Source organism: Parus major, chromosome 27 (genome assembly GCF_001522545.3).
Source record: "Parus major isolate Abel chromosome 27, Parus_major1.1, whole genome shotgun sequence".
In the NCBI taxonomy this organism is placed as follows: domain Eukaryota; kingdom Metazoa; phylum Chordata; class Aves; order Passeriformes; family Paridae; genus Parus; species Parus major.
In genome coordinates this window covers 2095728-2120989 of record NC_031796.1, presented here as the reverse complement: position 1 = coordinate 2120989, position 25262 = coordinate 2095728, and the positions used below count along the sequence as shown (strand labels likewise).

At 41.1% G+C, this 25262-nt stretch overlaps 1 protein-coding gene across 6 annotated transcripts; it reads left to right on the top strand.

The window, feature by feature from the left end:
* The first annotated feature begins 11 nt into the window (after positions 1-11).
* On the top strand, positions 12-23198 carry LOC107215213 (dual specificity protein phosphatase 3). Of its 6 annotated transcripts, none has more exons than XR_001525111.3 (4): positions 19-207; positions 3687-3784; positions 5379-5605; positions 8981-9174. XR_001525111.3 is itself a non-coding variant. In XM_015651225.2 (4 exons), exons 3-4 carry the CDS (start codon positions 17264-17266, stop codon positions 20973-20975), a joined length of 642 nt encoding a protein of 213 aa, XP_015506711.1. In that variant the 5' UTR covers positions 5524-5605; positions 13222-13384; positions 15089-17263; the 3' UTR covers positions 20976-23198. The 6 variants fall into 6 exon arrangements, 5 of the variants coding, with proteins under 5 accessions (XP_015506716.1, XP_015506717.1, XP_015506711.1 ...); XM_015651225.2 differs by lacking the exons at positions 19-207; positions 3687-3784; positions 8981-9174 and adding exons at positions 13222-13384; positions 15089-17483; positions 20554-23198 and having other exon boundaries at positions 5524-5605; XM_033520077.1 differs by lacking the exons at positions 19-207; positions 3687-3784; positions 8981-9174 and adding exons at positions 13222-15257; positions 17321-17483; positions 20554-23198 and having other exon boundaries at positions 5524-5605.
* Positions 23199-25262: the final 2064 nt, after the last annotated feature.

Genomic DNA, 25262 nt, shown 5'->3' with positions numbered 1-25262 from the left:
CGGCCCCGGGGCCGGGCGGGGCGGGAGCGGCCCGGGCTGGAGCCGCAGCGCCGAGGGGCTCCCGGCTGGCGGCGGAGGCCCGGCCATGGCCGATTATCAGATCTCGGTGGAGGAGCTGAACGATCTCCTGTCTAATGAGAGCGGCTGCTACAGCCTGCCCAGCGCGCACAGCAACGAGGTGGTGCCGCGCATCCACGTGGGGAACGCGTGAGTGCGCCGGAGCGGGGCCCGGCCGGGGGCTCGGAGCGGGCCGGGGGCGGGTTCCGGAGGGCAGAGGGGCCGGGCTGGGCTGGGAGCGGTGTCCTGAGGGCAGAGGGGGCTGGGAGCGGTGTCCGGAGGGCAGAGGGGCCGGGCCGGGCCGGGCCGGGCTGGGAGCGGTGTCCGGAGGGCAGAGGGGCCGGGCCGGGCTGGGCTGGGAGCGGTGTCTGTAGGGCGGAGGGGCCGGGCCGTAAGGGGAGCGGTGTCCGGAGGGCAGAGGGGGCCGGGCCGGGCCGTGAGGGGAGCGGTGTCCGGAGGGCAGAGGGGCCGGGCTGGGCCGGGAGCGGTGTCCGGAGGGCAGAGGGGCCGGGCCGTGAGGGGAGCGGTGTCTGTAGGGCAGAGGGGCCGGGCTGGGCCGGGAGCGGTGTCTGTAGGGCGGAGGGGCCGGGCCGGGCCGTGAGGGGAGCGGTGTCTGTAGGGCGGAGGGGCCGGGCCGTGAGGGGCAGGGCGGTCACCGAGCAGCTCCCGGTGCTTCCAGCCAGGCTGCAGGACGGGATCTGCTGGATCTCAGCGGGCCCTGTGGGATTTATTTTTTGCATCACGTCATGGTTTCAGTTATCTGTTACTGTCCTGTCCTGCTGATTCTCCTTCCCCTTTTTGGTCCATCTTCGTACATTTCTTCACTGCTATATTGGTGATTCTTTTTGTTGACTGACTTTTTTTTTTTTATATATTTATACATGTGTGGTATACTGGATCCCTGTTCTTGTTTTAGGTTTGTACCTCCTAAAGAAGTACAGGTCGAGATCATAGGTTGTCACTAACTTCTGAGCCAAAACAATTGGTATTTGTTACTGCCAGTGGATGCAGGACATGCACATCCAGAGATGGGACTAAAATCATTCTCTCAGTGTCTGACAGCCACCATCTCCTTCATATTTGTAGCAGTTACCTGGAAAAAAGGAAGTCATAGCTTGCAAGTTGATTTGCACAGTAAATAACTTAAAAATAACTTTGAAGGTAGTTAGCTACTACAGAGTTGTTTCCATTGTTCAGTAATTTATTTTAATTATAGGTTATGGACTTTAATATGTTCAAATTCAAGGGTGTCTAAGAACAGATAATGCATGTATAAGTTGCACAGTGGAAAATCTCTGTCTGGTGGAAATCTTGACCATTGAGAAGGACTTTTTATGTAGTAAGTGACAAAAAACATCTGTAGGGCAGTTTTTAGCATAAGAACAGTTCTGCTGCTAGTTGGACAAACAGAAAACATGCAGTTGTATTGTCACTGTTTTTTAAAGAACACTGAAAAATTCTGGAGGGCAGCTAGAAGTAAGAAATAACTTTGTGGCTGAAAAAAATCATTTCACAATTGGAGCAGATAATCTTAATTTGTCAAGACTTAAGAGGCAATAATATCTTTGAAGCATCCACAGAGAGTTAAGGTAATGCTGAGGTCCAGTTGAATAGATGGATTTCCATTAAGATTTTGTCACTGCATGATGAACTTTGATATTCTCAAACTGGAAATAATATAAATTCCTAAGAAGATTTTTCAGTCAAGTGGAATTGTGGTATATACTGCATTGTAAGTAGTGTTTGGTATATTAGTCATTCTGAAACAATACAAATCTTGAACATAATTTCAAGCTTCATGTCCTGCTTTTCTACATTTGTTGTGTGCAATATAGGGCCATGTTTTGGATGACAAGCAACAGAGGTTTTATTACAACAAAAATTCACAGAGCAGCCAGAATAGGGGGATTGGAATGCCCATACATGATGTAAAAGGAATAGAATTTCAACAGGAGCTCACAGGAAAAAACTCAAACCTCTGAGTGAGATTCAGAAACTTCTGTTGGTAACCTCTAGGATATTTTGCACAGGGATGCTGCTGTCTCTCCTTAAGAGTAATTCATCTTTAGACAAAAATGACAACATAGAGACATTGAGGCTGATGAGATTAAATTGGGTCATAGTGTAGAGTAACAGTTGATCCATCAAGTGACTTCAAGTTGCAGGCAGAGCCAAAGTCATCAATCTTCCAGGCAATACATGAAAGTCAAAATTAGTGAAAATGCAGAGATAAAATGATAAAATACTTTGAAAATTAGGGGTTTCTGTATCACCATAGGCAATTCTAACCTCATAAGAAGATTCAAAAATATTTGTGAAGTAGAGTAAAAATGTAATATCCCTAAAACAAGAATTGTATAGGTGATAGATTAGCACAATTATATATTTTTCAAACAATAGCAGAATAACAATTTGGCATGCACTACAAGTGCACATCATTTTGTGTTTCTGTATAAATGGAGATGTATTTCAGTGTAACATCTTCATCTGCCCAGAAGGGTTGGACAGAATTCATTTTTATCAGGGTTACAGGTGACATAAAGATAGGGACAAGAGGGAGAAGTCAGCACAGTGGAGGGTGGGAGGCTTTTTATCCAGAGCACCCATTCTTGTTAAAACCAGTGTTTTGCCTGAAAATGAGCAGGCTTAGATTTCTGAACTGATGACTTAGGGAATTTGTAGGGTTTTTCCCAGATGCTTGGAAAGCTGTAACAATTCTGGCCATGTCTCCAGAACTGTATTTGGTAAAAAAGTTCTGGTTTTGAATACCCAATCTTACTTTTTTCTGTATGTTTTAATCTATGTGGGTAACCCATGAAGCAATTCTTTGTTCTTAATGTGCTGGAATTGCAGATATGTTGTAAGGAGTACAAAGGGCACTCTCAAAATTCATGTTAACTTCAGTGACTGTAAAGGGAACTGTTGGTAAGGAAACAATTTTGCATGGGCAGGACAGTGCAAATTAAAATGTGTTAATAGGCTGGCATTTTTTGCCATGAAAAGTTTGGTTTATTTGCTTATAATTCCATGTGCCAATAGTTCATAGCCTTGTGTATCCTTAATTGCTGATGAATGGTTCTCCAAAACCTGGGTTTTGTGGCTGGTAAAATAATACATCTCTGTTCCAAAGAAACACTTCTTACTGGTGTTACTCACAGGACAAGAAACTCTAAATCTTCTATATTGAGAGTGGACAAGATTCTGGAGTTTTTCTCTGGCTTTTCAGGAAGCAGGTGAAGCTGATGTTAGCATCTCTGCTATTTGAAGGAGCTAGCATTCCAACATCCAACATGATGCAGCTGGAATGAAATGTTAAGGATGAGAGAGATCCAAGGACTGTTTGGAAAAGGAGAAACAAATGGCATACAAATTCTCTCTTTTTCACCTCTAGCTGTGTAAGAAAATTGTCTGTAAAATCTGCAAAAATCATTCACTGGGAATGAGTTTGCCTCCAGGGAAGCCAGTCTGTTGCCAGATTCAGCCATGATTTCAGGATGGGAGTTCCTATTGATGCTGAACAGTCAGATATATGCTGATCTATAGAATATTAATTAAACCATATTCTCACCCTACTAAGCATAGGAACTCACTGCTGAATTAACACTTTCTGGTTTGGCCTTGCTCTGTAGGATTTTTGTGTTGAAAGCAGAATTCTCCAGACACTGAAACTTCTCCCCTGGCACAGATGATGTCCTGCCAGATGGAAAATCTGTCAGCATTTGTTTGGGTAATGAAGTCTTACAAATATTTGGTTCATTGCCATAGTTGCTTGGCACAGACAGCAGAAAATGTAGAAGCTTCAGTCATGCATAAGTCTTCATCTGCTTACACTAGAATTTAAGGGGTGTGCAGTCATCAGGAAGAAAGGAATTCTCAAGATATTCATGGCCTTGAATTACATCAAAATTGTGAGTGAATGGACTCAGTGATTCATATAGATGTAAACTGACTAATTTGGGTGTTTATTTTAAGTTTTTAGATTAAGTGTCCAGCCAAAAGCCCTGGATGCATTCCACCTCACAGAAACTTGTCCAAAATGGTACTGCACAAATGCTTATCTGGAGTTCATATTAATATTAAGAGTTCTTGTATTTGCAATTTTTGAGTTGAGCTGTAGGGAGATTTTTGAAAAATATTTTTGTTCCCATATCCAGTTAGACACATACTGAAAGCTGCTTTTAAAAACAATCTGCCTAGGCTACCTCTTTTCACAAAGTGTGTAGGAACTGAGTTATCCTTCAGCCAAAGCTTTCTGTCACATTCTGCTAATGTTGACCAGTGGGGCTTCAATTTTACTAGGAGACCACGCAGTGTGATAAAACATACAGGTTTTATTTCTTCCCAGGAAAGTGACAGAAGTATTGCAACTGCCATATGGAGATAATCAGACTCAGAATGAAAAGTAGTGGGTTTATGGCAAAAAGGAGTCAATGATCTCCTGATATTATTTAAGGGTTGGCTCCTCTTACTATAGATTGTGTTCTAGGGCACGAGCAGAGACTTGTGCATGGTCAGCTGTTACTGAGCAGATATGTTCTTTGCCATAGTGCATCCTGGAGCTTTTATCAAAGCTTATGGCATTATTACTGGATCTAATTAATTATCATCATCAAGCTTGAAAGGCATGATTGGTAGCATCCAGCTCAATTGTTCATTAATAGGGTAGGTCACTCTTTTAGCCACCTAAAGATGGAAACTCCTGGTTTTGCTACAATTATTGGTAAAACTGAAGGGCTATAGGACTACACCTCTTAGTGGCCCTCAGATGAGTCTTCTGAAGATGCAGTAACATTTATCAGTTACTTTCTTCCTGTGACCTGATAAGAAGTCAGTGCTGTTTCACAGTGCTTAAAATTGCCCCCCAAAATGTCAGTTTGGCTGGACTGCCTGCTGAAGTAGCAAGTACTGCTTATCAAGTTCTGCAACACTGGTACCTGACAGTAGAGGCTTTTTATAACTTTTTATGTGGATAATGGTTAATCTTAGAAGTTAATGTGTTATTGTCTCCAGTTATTTTCCTACTTTGGTCAGAATTTTATGTTCAGAAAGTGACTATTTTATCCCCTTGGAGGATCTAACAGATGCAGATGCACTTTCATGTGTGCTTTCCTCAGTCATCAGCCAAGAAAGCAGCATTCTCACAAACAGTGACCATGGCTCTGAATATTTGTGTGACTTTATAACCTGTAGCTAATTCACTTTTGGGCACAGTATATTTGGCATCTATTAACAGAAAAATCAAAGGGTTTGGTTATCAATACCTAAATACTGAGATGATTGACCAAAATCTAATCGTTTTCTTGACACTTTCTGTCATGCAGGTTCATAGCCAAGAACATTATGAGGCTGCAGCGTCTGGGGATAACCCATGTTCTGAATGCAGCAGAGGGGAAATCATTCATGCATGTGAACACTAATGCAGAGTTCTATGAAGGCACAGGCATCAGATACCATGGCATTAAAGCTAACGATACACAGGAATTTAACCTCAGTCGCTATTTTGAGGAGGCAGCTGATTTTATTGAGAAAGCCCTTTCCCAGAAGGATGGTAAGGCAAACTGAAATACCTTTCTACCGTGTTTTCTGTGCACTGCATATGTTTCTTAGCTATTTGCTGTTTAAAATGGTTCTTTGCTCATATTGTAAACAGAACAACCGAGTGAGAAATTCAGATAAAGGCCCTGAATCAATGATACAATACACATAAGACAAAAGATACACAGTAAAACAGCTCAGTCTTGTGTTTATACATGGAGGGATCCAGTACATGGCAGAGGGAAGTCTGTCACTGTAGGAGTGACTTTGAAATGGGAAACAGCTGCTGCATCTTATTATAGTTTCTTTCTGGGAGGAGATGTCTTTATTTTTCCTTAGAAATGTTAAATCACATCCAAAATATTTTTTAAAAAATAAGTTAAGGGTCTAAAAGTTGTTTAAGGGCATTAGAAATAACAGTTTAAAGGTAGAAGTGATACAAGTAATACAGATACTGAAGAGTAATCACAAAGCCTGTTACATGGGGTTTTTTCTAAATGTACAGTAAGACTAGAGACTGTCATCCGACGGTTTTTATTACATTAAGTCCTTACATTATTTTATGTGTTGATTGCCTCTTTTATTTCCTAGGATTGCAGCAAAGTTGAAGGTCATATTTGCAATGTTGTTTATTGCCACATTTCTCTGTAGTGTGTTTCCTCAGAGCAGAAGTCCTAGGACACAGTGCAGTGGGACAGATGGTGTTTGTGTTGTCTAACTATTTCAGCATTCCTCTTATTTCTACACATGCTTAATTTCTTTCTTGCTTCGTGACTGAGCATTGAATGGGAGGAATGAGAATTCCCACAACTGAAGAAGTTGTTTCTCTGAAATAGGCAAAGGGGTACTGGAGCTGTGATGTGGGCTTTGACAGATGGAAATAAATTCTACATCCAGTTTGGTGCAGTATGAAAAACTCTAAAAATTAAATACACCTCTTGCAGTTAGCATTGTGAGTCACTGAAACAGGCTGCAAGAGGAGAGAAGGGTTTGCTGTGCCATGACTGTACCTGCTCACTTTAATCTCAATAGTTTCAGGGTCAGTAAATTCAAAGTCAGTCTGAATTTGCAGCACTTCCTTTTGCTGATTCTTTCAGTCTTAGTAGTTTTCTACCACACCCACCCCTGGTTTTTTAGTGTGGTAAACAAAGAGGAGCTTGGAGCTGGGTGATGTTGGAGCCAGTCTTAAGATTAACTGGTTACTGCAAATTGTTTGTTTTGTGTTGAAGTGTAGAGTAAGGATAGTGAAGAGGAACATAATAGTATTCTCCTTCAATTTCATTTTAGTGTTGCAATGCATGAAGTTCTGGAGGGCAGGTCTGGTATCCTGCAGGTCTGGAAGGCAGCCCCTCAGACACTGCCTTTCACAGGGAAAGGCTAGAAACCATTTTGCTTCTGACCATTTGCTGAAAAGTCAGTTCTCTTTCATGTATATAATCAAGAATCTAAATTTTGCTAATTTACAGGCTTTCAAGAAATGCTGACAATTAATTGTTTTAGCTCTTTTACCATGCTAGTGATTTGTCTTGAGCTTAGAAGCTTTTGCTGTTTAAGGCAAATGTGGTAACAGGATTTCTGTTGGTGTGATTCAAAGCAAGTTGTGGTTATGATAAGAGCATGTGGGTATGGTTCAGCTGTTTCCTTGTCTCAAAAAACAATTTACTCTGGAGAGCAGACTGGGGCTACATGTCCCACTGCATTTGGGAAGGATAAAATTCCTGTGTCTGGAAAAACAGATCAAAGAGGAAGAAGGTGAGAAACAGTAAAATCAGGTTAGATTTCTCCAAGGGGGCAGTGGCCTGCTTTTTTATTTCTGGGTACCTCGCTGTAGGATTTACCCATGTGGTGGCTTAACCTTGGCTGGATACCAGGTGCCCACCAAGCCATGCCAGCACATCCCTCCTCAGCTGGACAGGGGAGAAAAGTAAAACAAAAGGCTCCTGAGTCAAGATAAGGACAGGGAGATCACCCAGCAATTACCATCACAGGCAAAAGAGACTCAGCTTGGGGAAGTTAATTTCACTTAATACCAATCAAATCAGAGTAGGGGAATGAGTAACAAAACCAAACCTCAAAAGACCTTCCCTCTACCCCTCCTTCTTTTCAATTTAAGTTTCATTCCCTATTTTCTCTACCTCCTCATGTCAAGCAGCACAAGGGGACAGGCACAAGGCCAGTGGCAGCTCCTGGTGAGGTCTGGTGGGGACAGGAGCAGGGACAAGTACCTGTGGGAGAGGGAGCAGGGCCTGTGCTCCAGCTGGAGCAGGGGGAGGTGGAGGCAGGACCTGAAGGAGTCTTGGCCTCCTGGAAGTTCCCATAGTGGGCTCTATGTCTTTAGCCCAGTGTGGCATGTTGACAGTGTCTGGGGAGGGCTCTGTTCTTGGGTTCTGTTCTGTGGTGGTTCCCTTTGGGACAGATGGGTCCCCCAGGGCTCAGAGCTTTGTCTGAGTCTGCTCTTGTGTCCAGAGATCCAAGCCCCAGTACCAGGGCCTCGCCCCCAAGGGTTTCCACAACTCCATTATGGCCCCAGTGGAGAAGAGCTCCAGCCTTACCTGCAGCCTGTGAACCAGGGCTTGGGGTGCTCGAGGCCCAGAGGTGCTACCACTATCACTGTTGACTTTGGCAAATCCTTGGATCCAGCTGGCTCTGGCTTTTTTGGACACAGGGGAAGCCTCTGGCATTTTCTCACAAAAGGCACCCCTGTGCCCCCCCCACCACCAAAATGTTGCCATGCAAACGCAATACACCCACCTAACATGTAGAATGAGTTCCCTAATCAATCAGCTGGAAGAATTTTATTGGTGCTGACAAACAGCTTGGTTAGCAATTTGTGCCTCTTGTCTTTGAAGAGTAGGCAGCTTCATCTACCTGAAATGTGGCTTCATAAACAGCCAGAGAAATGGCCAGGTGTGATGCAGCATGCAGTTAGTGCAGCAGTTGGCAGCAATGCAGCTGCAAGGCTGGATATCTTTGAGGAGATGCAGTACATGGCAAACAGCATATATGTTTTCCATGTATTTTAAACTTCATTTATTTGTGCTCTTTGGTACTGGTCATCTTTAGGGGCAAAGCTTGTCAAAACCACCAAAGGCAGGAGAAATACAGTAAACAGACATAGTTTGACTCTTGTGATATAGAGTAGCAAATACATTTCAGTGCAATTGTTTGACTTGCAACCCATTTTTTTTTTAATTTTACATTACCCTTGGTCACAGCCTGTGCAGCTCCTAGCAGAGCAAACAGCGCCTTTCTTCCAACTCCAGCATGTCTCCTGTAGCATTTGGAGCTCACACTTCTCGAGCTGTGAAAGGACTAACACTAACGCACCTCCTATCCTGGCTATTTCATGCTGCTTTTCAGACGTGTATTCCACCCTGTGTCCCTGCAGGCCAGGTGTTGGTGCACTGCAGGGAGGGCTACAGCCGCTCACCCACGCTGGTCATCGCGTACCTGATGCTGCGGCAGCGCATGGACGTGCGGAGCGCGCTCTGCGCCGTGCGGCAGAAACGAGAGATCGGCCCCAACGACGGCTTCCTGAGGCAGCTCTGCCAGCTCAACGAGCGGCTCCTGAAGGAGGGCAAGCTCAAGCCCTAGGACATGGCACTGCAGTGTTGCTTTTTAAGTTTCTCAGACCTTTAGAGGATGCTTTAGAGACCCAAATTGCAACCACCAGGCTAAAGCAAAACAATTCCTGCTTGTCTAGTGAGCGTATCCTTCTTGAACTCTGTGACTGTCTGTCAGGATGGTACAAAATTGTGTCACTGTTTGGAGCTGTTTCCATAAAGAGATGTTTTTAGAGTGATAACTCCAGTGATAACAGCTGTCTTCACACATATTTCAGAGCCCCTGCAGACTCCATAGCATATGTGGTTTGCATTGACATTGAATGTGATCCATTTAAGCTTTGTCTTTAATCCCACCAGAGCACCAGTTCCCAAAAGCCCCAACACATCTCTTCACTCACTCTTAGTAGGAGCACTGTAATTTCTAAAGCTTCTTTTTCATGCACACAGGTGCCTAAAGTTTGAATGTAGGAGCTTCAAGGAATGGGAAGCATATATACAATTGCACAGATGCATTCACTTGGAAAATGAAGTGCATGCAGTGTTTTGTGTGGATTTATGCAATACACAGTGTGATAGTAAAGCCATTCAGAGCCCATGCTTCATGCACACTGTTTCCAAGAATAGTTTTTTATCTCTTGCTGTTACAATGGACATTAAATGGTCTGTTATTAAATGCTCTTTTATTTTTATTTTGAAAGCATACTAGAAAAAAATGCCAAGAGCAAATGCTGAGGGAAGAACTTGAACAAGGAAGAAATATTAGTCTTTAGAAGTGCTTGTGGTGGATGTATAATTAAGTCCTAGGTATATTAATATAATGGCTTTCAAAGCTTGTATGGAATTACAGTGTCTTTATCTCTTCTTTACTATCACTGTTCAGTAACACAGAGTGGAATGACCACACGAGCAGATTCCTTCCAGCAGAGGTGTGCTTACAAAGCAGTTTGCAGAAGAACACTCTTGACTTCTTGGATTGCTTGCATGGTATCATTAACTAGAAATGAGCATTGTAATGTACCACACTGTGTAGGAAATATTTACACTATATTCAAATAAATGATGTCCTGATGCTGTTTACTACAGATGAAATGAGTCATTGCAGCATTGGGAGAGGGAGCTTTGTTTGCACTGTGCCTGACTTGGTGTGTAAATGTGTACATAATGTGAGTTACAGCACTGTGTTAATGCAAATAATCTCCCACTGCAAACTGGAATTGTTGGTTAAACCATCAGAAACCAGAGTGACTGTTCCATTCTCACCTGTGCTTTGATGCAGTTCCAGGATGAAACACAGTGTTTTAAACATAAACACTGTATTGGTAACACTTGTGATCCCAGATGTAGTTTTGTCTACTCAGTTTAGTAATCAGGAATCACAAAGGACGTGCTTGCACTGTTGTACTCCTGTTGTTGGGGTTCTGTGGTTCGGAGATGTTGGAGTGGAGGCTCTGTACAGCAAGGTAACATTCTTGAAGTTAAACTCCAAAGGTGAGTTTAACTTTAACTTGAGCTTGAGCTCCAGTCTTACTGTTTTTCCTTCCACAGGATGGAACTGCCACATCAAGGAGCCTTTTCTCTGTTGTGTCCTTCAGGTGATGGTTGAGGAACACTCTGCATGGTGTCCCTGTCACATCTCCAGAGTCACTCAGTATCCAGTGCTTGCTTTGAGTCAGGATGGTTCAGTAGTAATAAGCTGTAGTCAATTCCAGTAATTACATACCTGTCTGCTTTCTCCCATTGATCCATTTAATCAGGAGTAGATTAATTGCTTCTTCAAAATTCCTAGTTACTAATTTCATGTTATGTGAAATAGGAGTAGTGGCTTTAGAAATAGGAATACTGGCCTTACCATTTCTACAATGCTGACTTTTAATACTGCAATATCATTTATAAACTACCCTTTAAAAATTTTTATTTTAAACATAGATTTATTTTTTTTTTTGTCTTGTCTCACACCATGTACTCTTAACACCTATTTGCACTATAAGGAAGAAAAGGGAAATTCATGTGGATGCACTTTATCTTTCACCTGTTACTTGGAAGTCAAAATTCCAGTCCATGAAAGAGCTAAGAAACCATTAGACCTTTGTTACTCTTGGGTAGATTGTAAGAAAGCTGGAAGTTGTCAGATTGGAACCAGAAAGATTTATTAAAATTGAGTCTGTTTACCTTATGGTGATGTTTCTGTATTTGTAAGCATCAAGAAATACTGAAAATCAAAACAGAGGGGAATGTGTTGTTACATTGAAGATAATCTTTTGCTTCGTGGGACACTGGTCACTCTTATGGGAACTGGCCCATTTGTCTTGGTAGAACAAAACTGATTTAGCAAATGTTTTGTAATATGAGGGTGGAGAGGCAGAAGTAAGACAACATAAATTGGTTTTAAAATGAGACAGTATATCATATTTAAAATTACTGATAGGCAACTCAGCAATGAAACCATTTCTGCTTTTAGAGCAGACTAAAAATAGTTAAAATGTCAGATCACTGCTCCATTAATAGATCATACCCTTCCTCTCAGTCTTGCTCTCCAAGTACAGCCATGTTGCAAGTTCCTCTGCACATTTTATCTGGCCAGAAAGATCTTGTGTGCCTCTAATCCACAATTATATTCTCTGTATTTCTAAATTTCTCTTCCTGATTGTAGAAGGAAAGATTGTATAAAACATGGGGATGAGAGCTTCCTTTCCATGTAATATGAAATTGAGAATGTATTGGAAGAAATAGAACTTCTTATTCCTCTGAAATTGCTGAGCACCTGCACTTTGCTGTGAGATCTTCCTTACAAGAATGCTAATTCAGGGAGATACATTTTAAAAGAACTCTTTGTTGCAAACAGCAACACTCTACTTCTGAAGTTGAAACTTCCTGGCCACAGCTGAAATAGTGTAATCAGGAATTACATTAATATGTTTATATTAATATGAATAGCAGTGTGGTAATTTTTGTGTGGGTAGAGTGTGGAGAAGCTGTGTGTCTCTATAAAATATCTCTCATGGAACAAACATCTCTACCATGCCAAGTCTAGCCCAATGAAAGAAAATGCAACAGCTTAGGGTTTTTTGTACTTAAGAGTTAGTGAAGTTAGAGAGGATGGGAAGAGAAAAAGTGAGAAGCTACTCATATTTTACAACAAGGATGTAAAAGATGAAAGTCCAGATGGACAAAATGATGATCCATGTAAAATTCACCCACTCACACTGAACTAAATTTTTCTTAGCTGATGAATAAGTATGGAAGTCTATAACTAAAAATTAAGATAGAAAGCAAAAATAAGATTTTGTAGTTCTTTCTTCATCCTTTGGTCATGCAGTGAGACTACAGTGTGGATAGGGGTTGTACCTGACATGCAGCTCTGCACCACAGGTACTGCCAGAAAGACTTCATGAGACAATGGTGCTCTGCTGAAAAGTGAACGTTTCATGAAGTTATTTCAAACTTGGAATTAATGGCATCTGAATGCAGAACTAGCAGTCACAAAACATTGTATTGTAATTCCATTTTTGGGTGTTAAGCCTGTATTAAAATTGGACCCCCTTTTCTAATTATGGTTGGTGATGTGAGAATTCATCTTCTTAAAAGACCCTGGAGGTGAAAGGCACCATGTATAATAATAATGAATGTTTCTGAGTTGAAAAATTTGTGTCAGATACATCTTCCTCCTCCTCAGCAAAGAACAGCAGAAAGAATATTAGCAATGTTTATTTTCATCATTGAGATACTTTCATTGAGCTGCCTTCTGTTGTCCAGAACTAATCAAATCTCTGATGGCAGAAACAGAAGCAGGACTTTTTACCTTCTTTTATTTTTTATATTAGTTCTGCTAGTTTACTGTGATGTTTTTAGCACAAAGAATATATCTAGTGGTGTCTTTCTCAGTTTAGCACAGAAGCTTTTTCTAAAATTACATTCTGGGCTTCACCAATGAGTACAACTAGAAATAGAACAAACCTGAGAGGTGTCTCTTAAGGATTTGCTGGTGAGAATTAGTGTGCCATTAATGTTTTCTGCAAATAAATCCTGGAAATAATCAAGTGCTGGTTGTGTGTTTTAATTTTAGTTCCTGTATGCTGGTGTTGCTGGCTGGCTGACCCACCAGATGGAGCTGTAGGCTTGTTATTCCTCCCTGGAGAGTCATCTCAGAATCCCTGAACTGTGCTGTGGATCCAGTGTATTCTTATCACTGAAAAAGACAAGCCACCAGAATGATTTAGCAGTCTCTGGTAGGAGAATAAGAATCCATTTATTTTGGCTTCTTGCAGGAGATCACATCACAGCATTCAGCCTGTTGTATTCACTCTGTAGTGTGTGACATTGCAGAGTTCTTCTGAGACAGCTGAAAGATGATTGGGAAAGGCTGCATCATGGAAAACAAACAAACAAACAAACAACTGTTTGCAAAATTGTGTCAAAAACAATTCCTGGGCCGTGTGTGAAGTTTGAGGGATTGTCCACAGCTGCACCTGTACAGCTTCAGGCTTGGATGCTGAGCAGACCCCTTTGGCCCAGGTGTGGGCAGAGTGAGCACCTGAAGCTGGAAGTGACAGATTTCAGAATCTGGTTTAGTTTATCTCCTTGCATTGTAGTGTTGCAGTGGCAGCATTTCAGTTGTTCAGATGCCTGAGTTCAGGGAGCAGCAGCAATGGATTCATTAGCTAAGTACAAGATGCCAATTAACTCCTTGAACCTGTTCCCCTGATGTCTCTGATTCCTTCTTAGAGCACTGGGTTGGGCTGAGGTAGGGTTAACTTTATTCCCAGGGTGTTTTGGGTTTTTGCTGAGCACAATGATGACCTTACAGAGATGTTTTTATTACTGCTGAGTAGGGCTGACACAGAGCTGAGACCTTTTCTGCTGGGGAGGAGCTGGGGGTGGGAAAATGGGGGAGACACCTTGAGACAGCTGTACCCAAGGGGCCAAATGGATATTCCAGACCATTTGGCACCATGCTCAGCATGTACAGCCTGGGGTGGTGGTGTTACTCCTCCCCAGCAACAGCTCCACAGGGTGGGTCCTGCTCTCCCAGAGGTGGCTGAACACAACAACTGCCCACAGGAGGAATTCACTCCTCTCTGCTTTGCTTGCATGTGTGGCTTTTGCTTTTCCTATTAGAATGTCTTTATCTCATCCCATGAGCTTTTATCCTTGGGATTCTGTCCCCAGTCCCACTGGATTTGGCTCCTGGCTGTGGGCAAACCACAACACGTGGCTGAGGATGGAATTTTTCAGCTCAGAAAAGAGAAGAGCAGCTCAGCTCTGCATGTAAGGGGTATCAGTCCCACCCTGGTAGTGAGGGTTCATTCTGAGAACACTCTATCCTTGATAACTCTTTTTGGTTTTTTCCTGTGCTTCATTAACAGTACAAAAAGCAAATTTTTTAGGAAGACTGCAGCACAGACCATGTCTGCTTTGCTGCAGAAAGGGCTGTGAGCAAGCAAGCAGCTACAGTGTGTGAAAGAATGTTTTTGTAGTTAAGGAATCTGAATGCCTGAGATTTGGGTGCATTCCTGGCATCTATTAGGCTGCCTCCCAGCTTATGGACAGAAGTTTTAAGCCACAGGCTAAATATAACTTCTGATTTTTTCATTCAGAAATTGTTTTGGTATTATTTCTCCAAGTGGGTTGTACAGATAAATGTTAAAACAATTTGTACAGGGGATTGATTGTTTAAGTACTTGAGAGAAGCTACATCAAGGAGATTTTTATGTTTTATGTGACAGTTGATAACTCTAAATGAGGTTCTACACTGACAATGGGAGCTTTTGGAAATATTCTTTAGGCAGATATTACATGAAAAGAAAATAACAGAAGCTGAGTTTTGAATACATACAATTCTGAAGGCATTTAAACAGGGGGGTAAAGAGGTAGCAAGGATTAATTGATTACCAGCACTCAATTTTGCTCTACTCTCCTGCTCTGCTTTTCAGCTGTACTCTGAGCTGCCACAAGCTCTGATGTCACTTTGGCCAAGGGCTCTATTGGAGAACACCCACACATCGTGGTATTCCTATCTGACAAAAATAACACCAAAATTTTGTTTAGTTCCTGGTCCTTCAAGTCCTTCACGACTCTAAGCCAAAAATACATTTACTACATGTAAGTAAGCAAAATTATGCTTAGAAGAACATTTGCAATAGCTGGAAGTTTGGTTTCCTGTGTTTGTGAGACCATCATTAACTGCTCTGACAAAAGGAGGAAGCTAATGAAAGATAATCAGTGCCACTAATGATGATGATGATGATGGAGAAAAAATAATCAGCATATTGGAGGCAAATGATTTGACAACAGCCTGTATTAAAGAATGTGTTAAGAATATATCCTGACTGAGGAGAAAAAATCTTGTGGAAAGAAAGTAGTATGCTGGATTCCTCCATAAAAACAGAGTAATTTCTGGGATGGTTGGATGCCTAAGGTGTGGGCTGGAGGAAAGGAGGAAGGGGAACTGACAGTAAGGGCACACTGTAGTGTGAAACAATTCATGATTTCTTTTAGACATTCCTTGGATTATTTGGAAAGGAGAGCACTTTTGACAATGCTGATTTCTAATTTTTGCCTGAGCAAAAGACTAGGAAGGAAAGCACCTTAAAATACATTTCAGACAGCAGTGTTTCAGGAAAGGAGCACTGCAGAGAGCAGCTGTGCTGAAGCTCACTCAGCACCACGGTGCCCTGCTGGGTGTATGGGGATGAAGGGGTGAAATGTCACCAGGTCATTGCTGCTGTTCAGCATCCAGAGCACACCAAGGGACACCACACCTACACATTAAATTTGGTGACACCTCTTTTCTGTACCCACTCCATGCCAGAATGGAATGGAAACCATTCTGAGTCTTACAGTCATAGGAGAAAGTCAGACTGAATCATTTTTAGATCTCTTCTAGAGGAAATATTTTCATGAGGAAGTCTGTGACAAGCATGGCAGTGACACACGTGTCCCTGTACTGCTTTAAGAAAATGTTTTGTTTGCAGTAGCTGTGACAAGCTCAGTGTGGTATCTTAACCTTCCTAAAGGCTGAGATGCTTTCTGATTAAGGAATTTAGCCTAACATCATTTGAAAATCACTTGAAAGTGTATGTGACTTTGAGATACAGAAATTCTGATATTTTCACCACTATCATCTTGGTTTTGCAAGGAAGAATACCATAGATGAGATTTTGAAACATGATACATGAATACATCTTAGGCATAAATGCCCTAGACCTAAAGTCATCATTTTTCTCTTTTTGTTGGTTATATCATGGCTGGAAATCAGTCTGGCCAAGTTCTTGTGTTTAAAATGAGCAAATGTCCTGTATTCAACACTTCACAGAATGGCAGCAGAAACAGTAGTATGCAATGAATTTAAAGCAAATGCAAAAATGTGTTAGGTGGGTTTTTCAAAGAGTTAAAAAGAAAGAAAGAGCACATCAAAAATTATGATGTACAACATTCTGGCTGTTTAACCTAAAAACATATTCCAAGCAAACTATTTTTAAGGAAAAGTAAACACAACGACTTCTCATATTGAAATGAAGCTCTTCCCTACTTCTTCCAGTATATTTGAGAAACAAAATGAAGAGCTCTTCATTTTGGAAAGGGGAGGAAAAAAGCTACCCTAACCCTAATCATTTCCCTACAGAGACTGAACTACTGAGCTACAGTTTCTAGATTTATTCACTTTATACAGCAAAGAGAAGAGGAATAACAACAATGTAAAAAATCTGAAAAACCTTTGGAAAAGACAACAGCCAAAGTTTCAAATATGGATGGAGGCAGAAGCAGGTTTTAATCACAATTGTTAGGAAAAAACTGCAGAAAGGTTTGTCAGGTTGCAATTCATTGTGGTCTTGTCTATCACCATTTGTTGCCAGGCTCAAAAATTAGGTAGAGATGTGAGGTTTTTTGCATAAAAGTTGTAGAATATTGTCACTAACCCACCCCCACACACCCATTTTATTTCACACTGACAAAAGCTGAGATGAATGAGTTGTCTGGCCCTTCCCACTTTGTATAGTCATTGGCTGGCTTGGTTCTAAAAGGGATTTTAAAAAGGGGAATAATGTGCCTTTGCCTGGGATCTGAGAGTGTCAGGGTGCTGAAAAGCTGGTTTGTGAGCTGCCACCATGCAGATCTCTTGGGCTGTGTGCGCTGTCTGTGTCGTGACACAAATCACATTTCAGTCTGTGCAAGGGTGGCAGATGTTTAAAAATGATGCTACAGAAATCATTCCTGAGATCACTGAAAATACAGAAACCCCGATGGAGCCGACTTTCAGCAACAACAACACAATGAATCAGGCAAAACATGGAGGAAGACACATACAACAAGCTCCAGAGCTTAACGGTAAGAAAAATATCATTATTACCATTTTGGATCATAGCAGTTTATAAAATAATGCTTGTTATCATATATATATTTGTTTATTAACATTTTTAGGTGTGGCCCAACTGCCTTAAGTGATAGGGATTTACATCTACTCTTGAAGAAATATGAATATAAACATTAGAAAAAAAAGTTGGAGTTTACTGATGCAAACATCATCTCTCTGCCCAGCTGCTCTCTGCAGATGACTCCAACACATAAAACCTGTAGTAGATATTACTTAACACTGCTCTGTGTTTTCTGAGGAAATACCACAAGTTATCTTTCCCTCTTTATTATTAGGGTGGGGGAGTGGGTTGACAGTGAAGACAATAATATAAATTAATAATATTTAGGAACATCCACACCAGTTGTGACTAAGATCACACATCAAAATTGGCACATTGAGGTTGTGTTCAGCTAAATGAGAGAAGTGTGATGCTCACTGTCCTTTGCTGACAGACAGATCTTCAGTCAGCTTCCAGCAGCCAAAATTGCTTCAAGATACATTGCCACTGCACTTGCCCAAATATCTAACTTTAGTACTGATGCAAGGCACCAGCCTTTTGAGAACACAGAATATGGAAGGCTAACACCAGACAAAGGTAGCTTTAAAAAAGTTTTCCACTGGAAAATAGGGCAAGCTTGGTCCTGCAGACACACAGCATAAAGCACAGAGCAACACAGCCACAGATCAAATTTAGAATTTCCACTGTTGTGCACTGCAGATCTTAGCCAGCCTGCTTTTTCTAGGGACAACTGGAAGGCAATTGTGAATTTCTGCTGCAGCTGTCATTAAGGCATTTAAAACCATAAGGTTAACAATATTTTAAAAGAAAGGAAAAAAAAAAAAAAAAAGTAATGCCTTTGAGAGTGTGATCTTAAAAGATACTTTAATGATTTTAAGGTTCTTAAAGGATCTTAAAATGTCCTTAAATTCCTAAACAGAGGGGGAGCACTCTGTTCCTCCCAGCAACCACCAGGTCAGAGCAGGTTGGGGTTTTTGGCACCTTCCTTTTTTAGCCTCTTACTACTCTGACATCAGCTGGGAACCTGCCCCACTGATCTGTGCATATTTTTCAAAGTGGAAAACACATTAACTTAAGAAATCAAAGGCTGAAGGAGCCTGGGTAGTTGTTTAAAATACACAATGGTCTTGCATACTTGTTTTGGCATCTTTAAGATAAGGAATCATAATTATGATCCAAAATGACCAGACATTTCTGGAACATTTGCACCAGACCATGGGTGATTTTGCACCTGCACATTTACAGAGCAGGACATAAATGCACATAATATCACCTGTATATATCACCAGCAAGTGCCTGGATATTTAACTGTCTGAGCATTATAGAGGTACAATACACCTTCTCCAACACATTATTTTATTTACAGACAGACATCATTTTCTTAGATGCTTAGGGAACTTAGTGTTAGACTAAAGTGCACATGGAATTCAGTTGACAGGATTTTTGTCACAGCTGACAAAGGTTGTTTAATTTCATTAATGCAGAACTTCAGACTTTTAAAAAATGAGATCTTGTTAGCTGTGCTTTGAAAAATATATACATGCTTTGACAAATATAAACATGAGCACTGAAAATCCTGTTTCTGTACTTCACAGGAAAACCAAAATTGAAATATCTGTACAAATACTGTTCTGTCACTAAAGATTCAGGGTTAGAATTCTCTTTTGCTGACCTAAACCTTGTACACAGTGGGGAGAATGGGCTCAACAGACACAGCCTTCTCTGTGAGCTGACCTCTGAAGGCTTCTACCACAAGTTCTGTTCCTGAGTTAAAAGTGCCCTTTTGACTAAGAGAAGAACATTAATGTGTTTATCTAGATGAAGTTATTTGATAAACACTTAAAAATCAAATTTTGTGTCTTCCCAACAAGTCAATTAACCAAAGATGTCATTTGGGAAAAGAGACACTTCTGGGAAAAGTTCCTACAACTGGAAAGTTTCTAAGTACTTAATGCTAAGAAATCTTACATTTTCTAATGCTTCATTTACCTCTTGTTATTCATTGAGAAAACGAAGAGGAAAAAATCTGTAAGGTTCCTCATAGCCAGAAGATGCCTCTAGCTCTCTGAGGGGGATATGTGGGACATGTGGAATTACCACAGAGAGTAGGAAACTTGGAAAAGCTGGTGCCTGAATGGTGGGAATTCCTTAGTGCTGTTATTACCTGTGATTTCTCTAACCTGGAACACATTATGCAAGCTAAAAATCACTTAAGGAACACTTTTGTTGTTGCAAAAGAATTTAAATCTGAAGTAAACATATAAAGTCAATAGAATTAAATTAGAGCAAGGTGTTGCTCACAGGTAAATTAAGCCAGAATATTGTCAAATATTCCCAGCTGCTGCTGGGGCTGGACTCCAGAAGCTCCATTTCCCCCCCTGCACAGTACTGACATGAAATGTACCTGGTGGATTTTATTCACCAGACTGTACATTGTTATTCAAGGGTCCTACAACTGGAGTAGCTGAATAGTCAGGAGCTGCATGAGTGAGCCTTTTGAGGTATTTCTCTTGAAAACCTTCTGTTCAAGACATTCAGAGAGAGATCTGCTGCAGGAACTGTCGTGGTTTGACACTGGCACAACACCAGGCACCCATGAAAGCCACTCACTCACTGTTCCCTGCCCCAGCTGGGCAGAGGAGAGAAAAATTAACAAAAAATAATCAATCAGATTATAGCATATATGGTCTGATAAGAGAATGAGATAAACTGAGCTGGAGGTACCCCTTGGAGGTTTTACGAGCTAAGAACCAGGAGAAAAACACTCCAAGGGTAAAACAGGCTTGGCTTAGAGGTACAAAGTGACTTTTTTCCCAACAAAATCAGAGGAGGATAATGAGAAGTAAAATAAATCATTAAAAACACCTTTTAAGCCGTTCCTCCTTCCCACCGACAGCACAGGGAACCAGGGCATGGGGGGTTTGGTGGCTGCTTTCTCAAAGCTGGCCCAGAAGGCAGGCAGGAATGAAGGAATTAACAGGAATGGAGGAATTAACAGCAATTAATGTGTTCCTTGTCCACAGATGCCTCCGAGTTCAGCTGCAGGGAGATGCGCACCACGCGCTATGTGACGGACGGGCCGTGCCGCAGCCTGAAGCCGGTCAAGGAGCTGCTGTGCTCGGGCCAGTGCGAGCCCTCGCACCTCCTGCCCAACTCCATCGGCAGGGGCAAGTGGTGGAGGCACAGCTCCCTGGATTATCGCTGCATCCCTGCCCACACCCGCACCCAGCGCATCCTCATGGCCTGTCCCCAGCACGAGACTCGGACTTACAAATTCCGAGCGGCCACGTCCTGCAAGTGCAAGCGCTACACTCGCTACCACAACCAGTCCGAGCTCAAGGACTTCGGCAAGGAAAGCCCCCGGCCCCAGAAGAACAAGAAGCCCCATCTCTCCAGAGCCAGGAGTGGAAAATCCAACCAGCACGAGCTGGAAAATGCTTATTAGGAGGTGGCTCTGGGTGACACGGACTAGCAGCTCTGGATGATTTCTGAACCATCAAAAGGCACTCAGAGGCCACAGCACGATGTTCTGACTGCAGTAGGTTCCAATTCCTTCTGCTAAGCTGGGTCAAAGGCTCACATAGGCAAAAATCTATCAGATTATAGCATTTATGGTCTGATAAGAGGATGAGAGAAAGCGAGCTGGAGGGTGCCCCTTGGAGGTCCTTGGAGTTTGTGTGTCCTGTACGAGTAGGAAGGCAGAGGAAAGTGGAGCTGTTGTGGTGACAATCACGCTTTGCTAGAAACCCCTCCACTCACTTTATGTGAAAAGAATATTGAGATTCCTTTCCCAGACAACGATGCAGGACAATTAGGGAAGCACCAGGAGAGTTAGCACTCTCCAAAGGAGCTGTAGAAAGTTAGGGGTAGCAGGGATTTCAGGTTATGGTGAATTAAATCAAATTGTTGGAAAATTAACACACTATCAGATGTCCTCGTGCGCCAGGTGTTTCCTCTCGAACACAGAAATCAAAATATGACACTAGTGTTCTCAAAACAGAAGTAAAAGTGTGACAAATCTATTTCATACTTTTAATTAAAAGATTATGGGGTCGACAAATTCAAAACTGAGATTTGGCAAGTAAAACCATATTGATTTAGGAACAATGCTTTGTTTGAGCAATTCAATAAATTCTTCTAAGTGGAGCAGATTTATGAAAAAAGATGCTCCTCTCAAGCTAGATAACCTCTCTGATGTTTGTCCTGTAAACAGCTAACATTATACCTAGTTTAACATAGAAAACACTGATTATTCCTTATTTCCTAGAACACATTTGACTTTAATATCAGCTTAGATACGTCCATTTACATTTTCTAGTCTGTAGTTTGGATTATCTGGCCACACAGCCTGTAGCACTAAAACTGTGAGAAAGGTGGTGGTTCTGCATTAAAAGTGAGCCTCTGCTGAGTCATTAATTCCTCTAGAAAAGTCTTTAGGATATGCAGCTTTGATAAGGCTTTAGTTTGGCAGCAACTTCCCTTTGCTTAGCTTCTCAACACTCAGACTAATGTTTGTGTTTTTACATTAAAGAATACTGTTAGAAAGTGAATTGTCACATACTGCATATGTCCTGTAGAATTTATGCTGAAATAATATAAACTGTGGAAATTTGCAATGTTGATAGATTTTTCAGTTATTTTATGTGGGACCAGAATCTAGAGAGAAAAGGTATCATTTCAGAGAATGAATTACGTATTTATTTTTTTTTCCCAGAAATTATTTATGCAATGTTTTAACTTGTAGAGAATGAGAAGTAATACTGCTTTAAAAATATTTGTCTGTTATTTTTAATTTTAAATACATTGTTAATAAAGTAGAAATAATGATTAATTATAGAAAGACTCATTGATTTTCAGCTACACTATAAAGCTGATTTCCTGCAAAGACAGGGATTTACAGAACAGTCAGGGTGTCAAGTCCAGTGTCTGTGATCAGAAATGTCAAGGTCCTTAATTCTAACAACCTACACATCCCTAAAGAAACTCCACCCTGGATCTCCCTGCCTCATGGAAAAGGTCTTCCTGGGCAGATGAGTAGATCAGAATTATTTCCATATTCTCATTCCTGCTTCCCCCCTGAACATTTCCTGATTTGCATGATCACAACCAGATAAAGCCACCAAAGAAAACAATAAATCTGTGAACTCTCAATCAAGAGTTCTTGATTGAAATCTGATTGTTTCAGGTTTTTTTAATAAAAAAAAAACATAAAAAGAAGTGTGGAATCCCCTTGCAAGGGCTGCTAAGCAACAGTAAATTTTTTTTACAGTTTGGTATTGTAGACCTATCCTCATTTTCATTTAGTCTTTAAAAAACATTTTCCAATAAAGTCAGAGAAAACTGAGCTTGGGCTGCACACAGCATGCAGGGCTTTCAGTGCAAATGTAAAGGTGAGCAGCTTTTTCAAGTCAACCAGTATTTAAGTGGTCCTTTCCTTACTATGACTTGATACATCAGATAAAATCCCAAAATAAACCATTGTCACAACTGCAACAACATTTTCCAGACTTATCTCTGGCTTCATGAATTTGACACTTGGGGTTTAATTTTCAGAATTCAGTTTGAGCACCTGCAAGCCCTGCTGAAGTGAGAAAAGCAGTTCAGTTCTCTGGAAAGCTGTTCCACAGTTTCTCAAGCATCTAAAGTCAATGAAATATTGTTTTTTAAATATTGATTGTGATTAGCCAGTGGAAGAGACTTGCTTCATTTCATCTCAGTCTTCATCCTGGATTTCAGGCAATTTAGAAGCATCAGGCCTGCTTCAGGTGTACCAGTAATGTCTTTGTCCCAAATATCTCACTTAGAAGAGGTCCTTTTAGCCCAAAAAACATGTTGTCCCATACAGCTCTTGTCTACCAAAAGTGCCAATGTTAATTAGCACTGCTGTTAATCTGCCACTCAGAATCTTGCATTTTTCTGACTCACAACGTAAGGATTTGTTCTTTACAAGTTATAAACGCTTTTACAAGAATCCCATTTTTACTGCTGTATTTCCTCTCAACACCCATCCTGTTTGCAGTGATTTCTCATTGGTTTTACCACAGGTTAAAGGTGGATGAGATGAGCAGTCTGCAGATATGATTGGTCTTCTGTAATCCTACTCCTGAAACAGTCACCCCCAACCACCACTTTTGCAATTTATGTTGTCAGGAGAGGGATAGGAAATAGTGTTTTGCTCACAGCTGGAAAAATCAAAATATAGGATGTTTCAGAGGTAGACTGCCACATTCTCCTCCACCCCCACACCCATGTGGCTTCTTTTCAGACAGAGAATTTGGGATTGTCTATTTTATTGTTTATTTATAAAAAAAATATTTATTTATTTTCCCAATCACCCTTTATTTTGTTAACCTCTAATATAGATGTGCATAATCTGAAAGGAGGTAGCATCCCTAACTGTAGGTTTCAGAAAGTGTCTGTAGGAAATTTGAGTTTCTCTTTTACACAAAATTATATACTTTCAGTTCTTTTCAAAGAATGGGCAGTGACCTGCTGTGTGCTCCTTCTACAAAAGCATTAGATAATTTTACTTTGAAATCATAAATTCTTCAACAAGAGTCAATGTCTGCATTGTCATTTTTGCAATAAAACAGCACAACTGTGCATCATTTAGGTGCTGCTGAGGTCTAAATAGTAACAGTAACTTTTACCTTCCCTTGGCAGGAGCCAGCTGCTGTCAGAACTAGCAATGCCATAATGGACAGACCTCAGAAAAGCAATCAAATCGCTTTTTTCAGACAGAATTCATGATTTCTCCAATTCTGCTTTCCCACTCTGCCCATTTTTATTCCCAACAATTTGTGTAGACTGTGGCACATTCTCTACAATACACTCACTGGCTTAAAATAGTCACTGTGCTTATTTCATTCCTTTTTCTGGCAAAAATACAATTCTGCTATTATTCAGTGAAAAATAAACCCACCAGCAGAAGAAGGACCCTGCTGGTACCCACAAGGCCCCAAAGATTTTACACAAGGTTCATCTTTTTAATTAGAAATTTCTCAATAAAGAGAATAACTCTGTCCAGTGAAGTCCTAGGCCCAGAATACACATCACATGTGTGTTCTGCAAGTGTGGTTGAGAAAGTCAGCATTGTGAAATACGGAAGGAATAAACATGTATTTTTTTAGCCATATGACATCAACTTATAATTAGCTTGTTTCACTCAAATTAGTGCAGCATATGGGCACACAGAACAACTTTTCTATAATAAACAGCCTTGAAAGCCTTAAATTATCATATAACATTATTTATATGTAGCTGGAGTTTGGATTGAGCATGCTGTGCAGCTGTAACCTGAAATTTAATAAAATGGAACTCCCCTTGACAGGCCAGCAATGGAAGTGCACTTCTAAAATAACTCAGCATTTAAAATAAAGCCAGCACAAACTGCAGAACTTGCAGCACATGCAGCCAATGTAATTTAGTTACACAAAACAGTGCAGCTGCTCTCCTTGCAGTCCTAGAGCCATCAAAGGACAATTCAAGTCCAAGTTTTTTCAAGGGATTGACATTTTTCTTCCCAGAATTGTGGAAACAGTTTTGATCACTGAATGTTGGAGAGTCAAGCAGCAGAGTTCCATGGACAAGGTTCATGATGCCTTGTTGCCATTTCACTAAATTGGGAATATGGGGCTTTGCTGCATTTTTTTATATTATTCACCAAAATGAATTTTACTCTGGGCAGAGTAAAACAAACACAGTGTGTCTCAAGAGCAAAGGGGGGAAGTAA

Coding starts and splice junctions, on each gene's coding strand:
- LOC107215213 (XM_015651225.2), top strand. CDS start 17,264: ATGCAGATCTCTTGGGCTGTGTGCGCTGTCTGTGTCGTGACACAAATC. Junction 17,484..20,553: donor ACAAGCTCCAGAGCTTAACG/GTAAGAAAAATA, acceptor CCTTGTCCACAG/ATGCCTCCGAGTTCAGCTGC.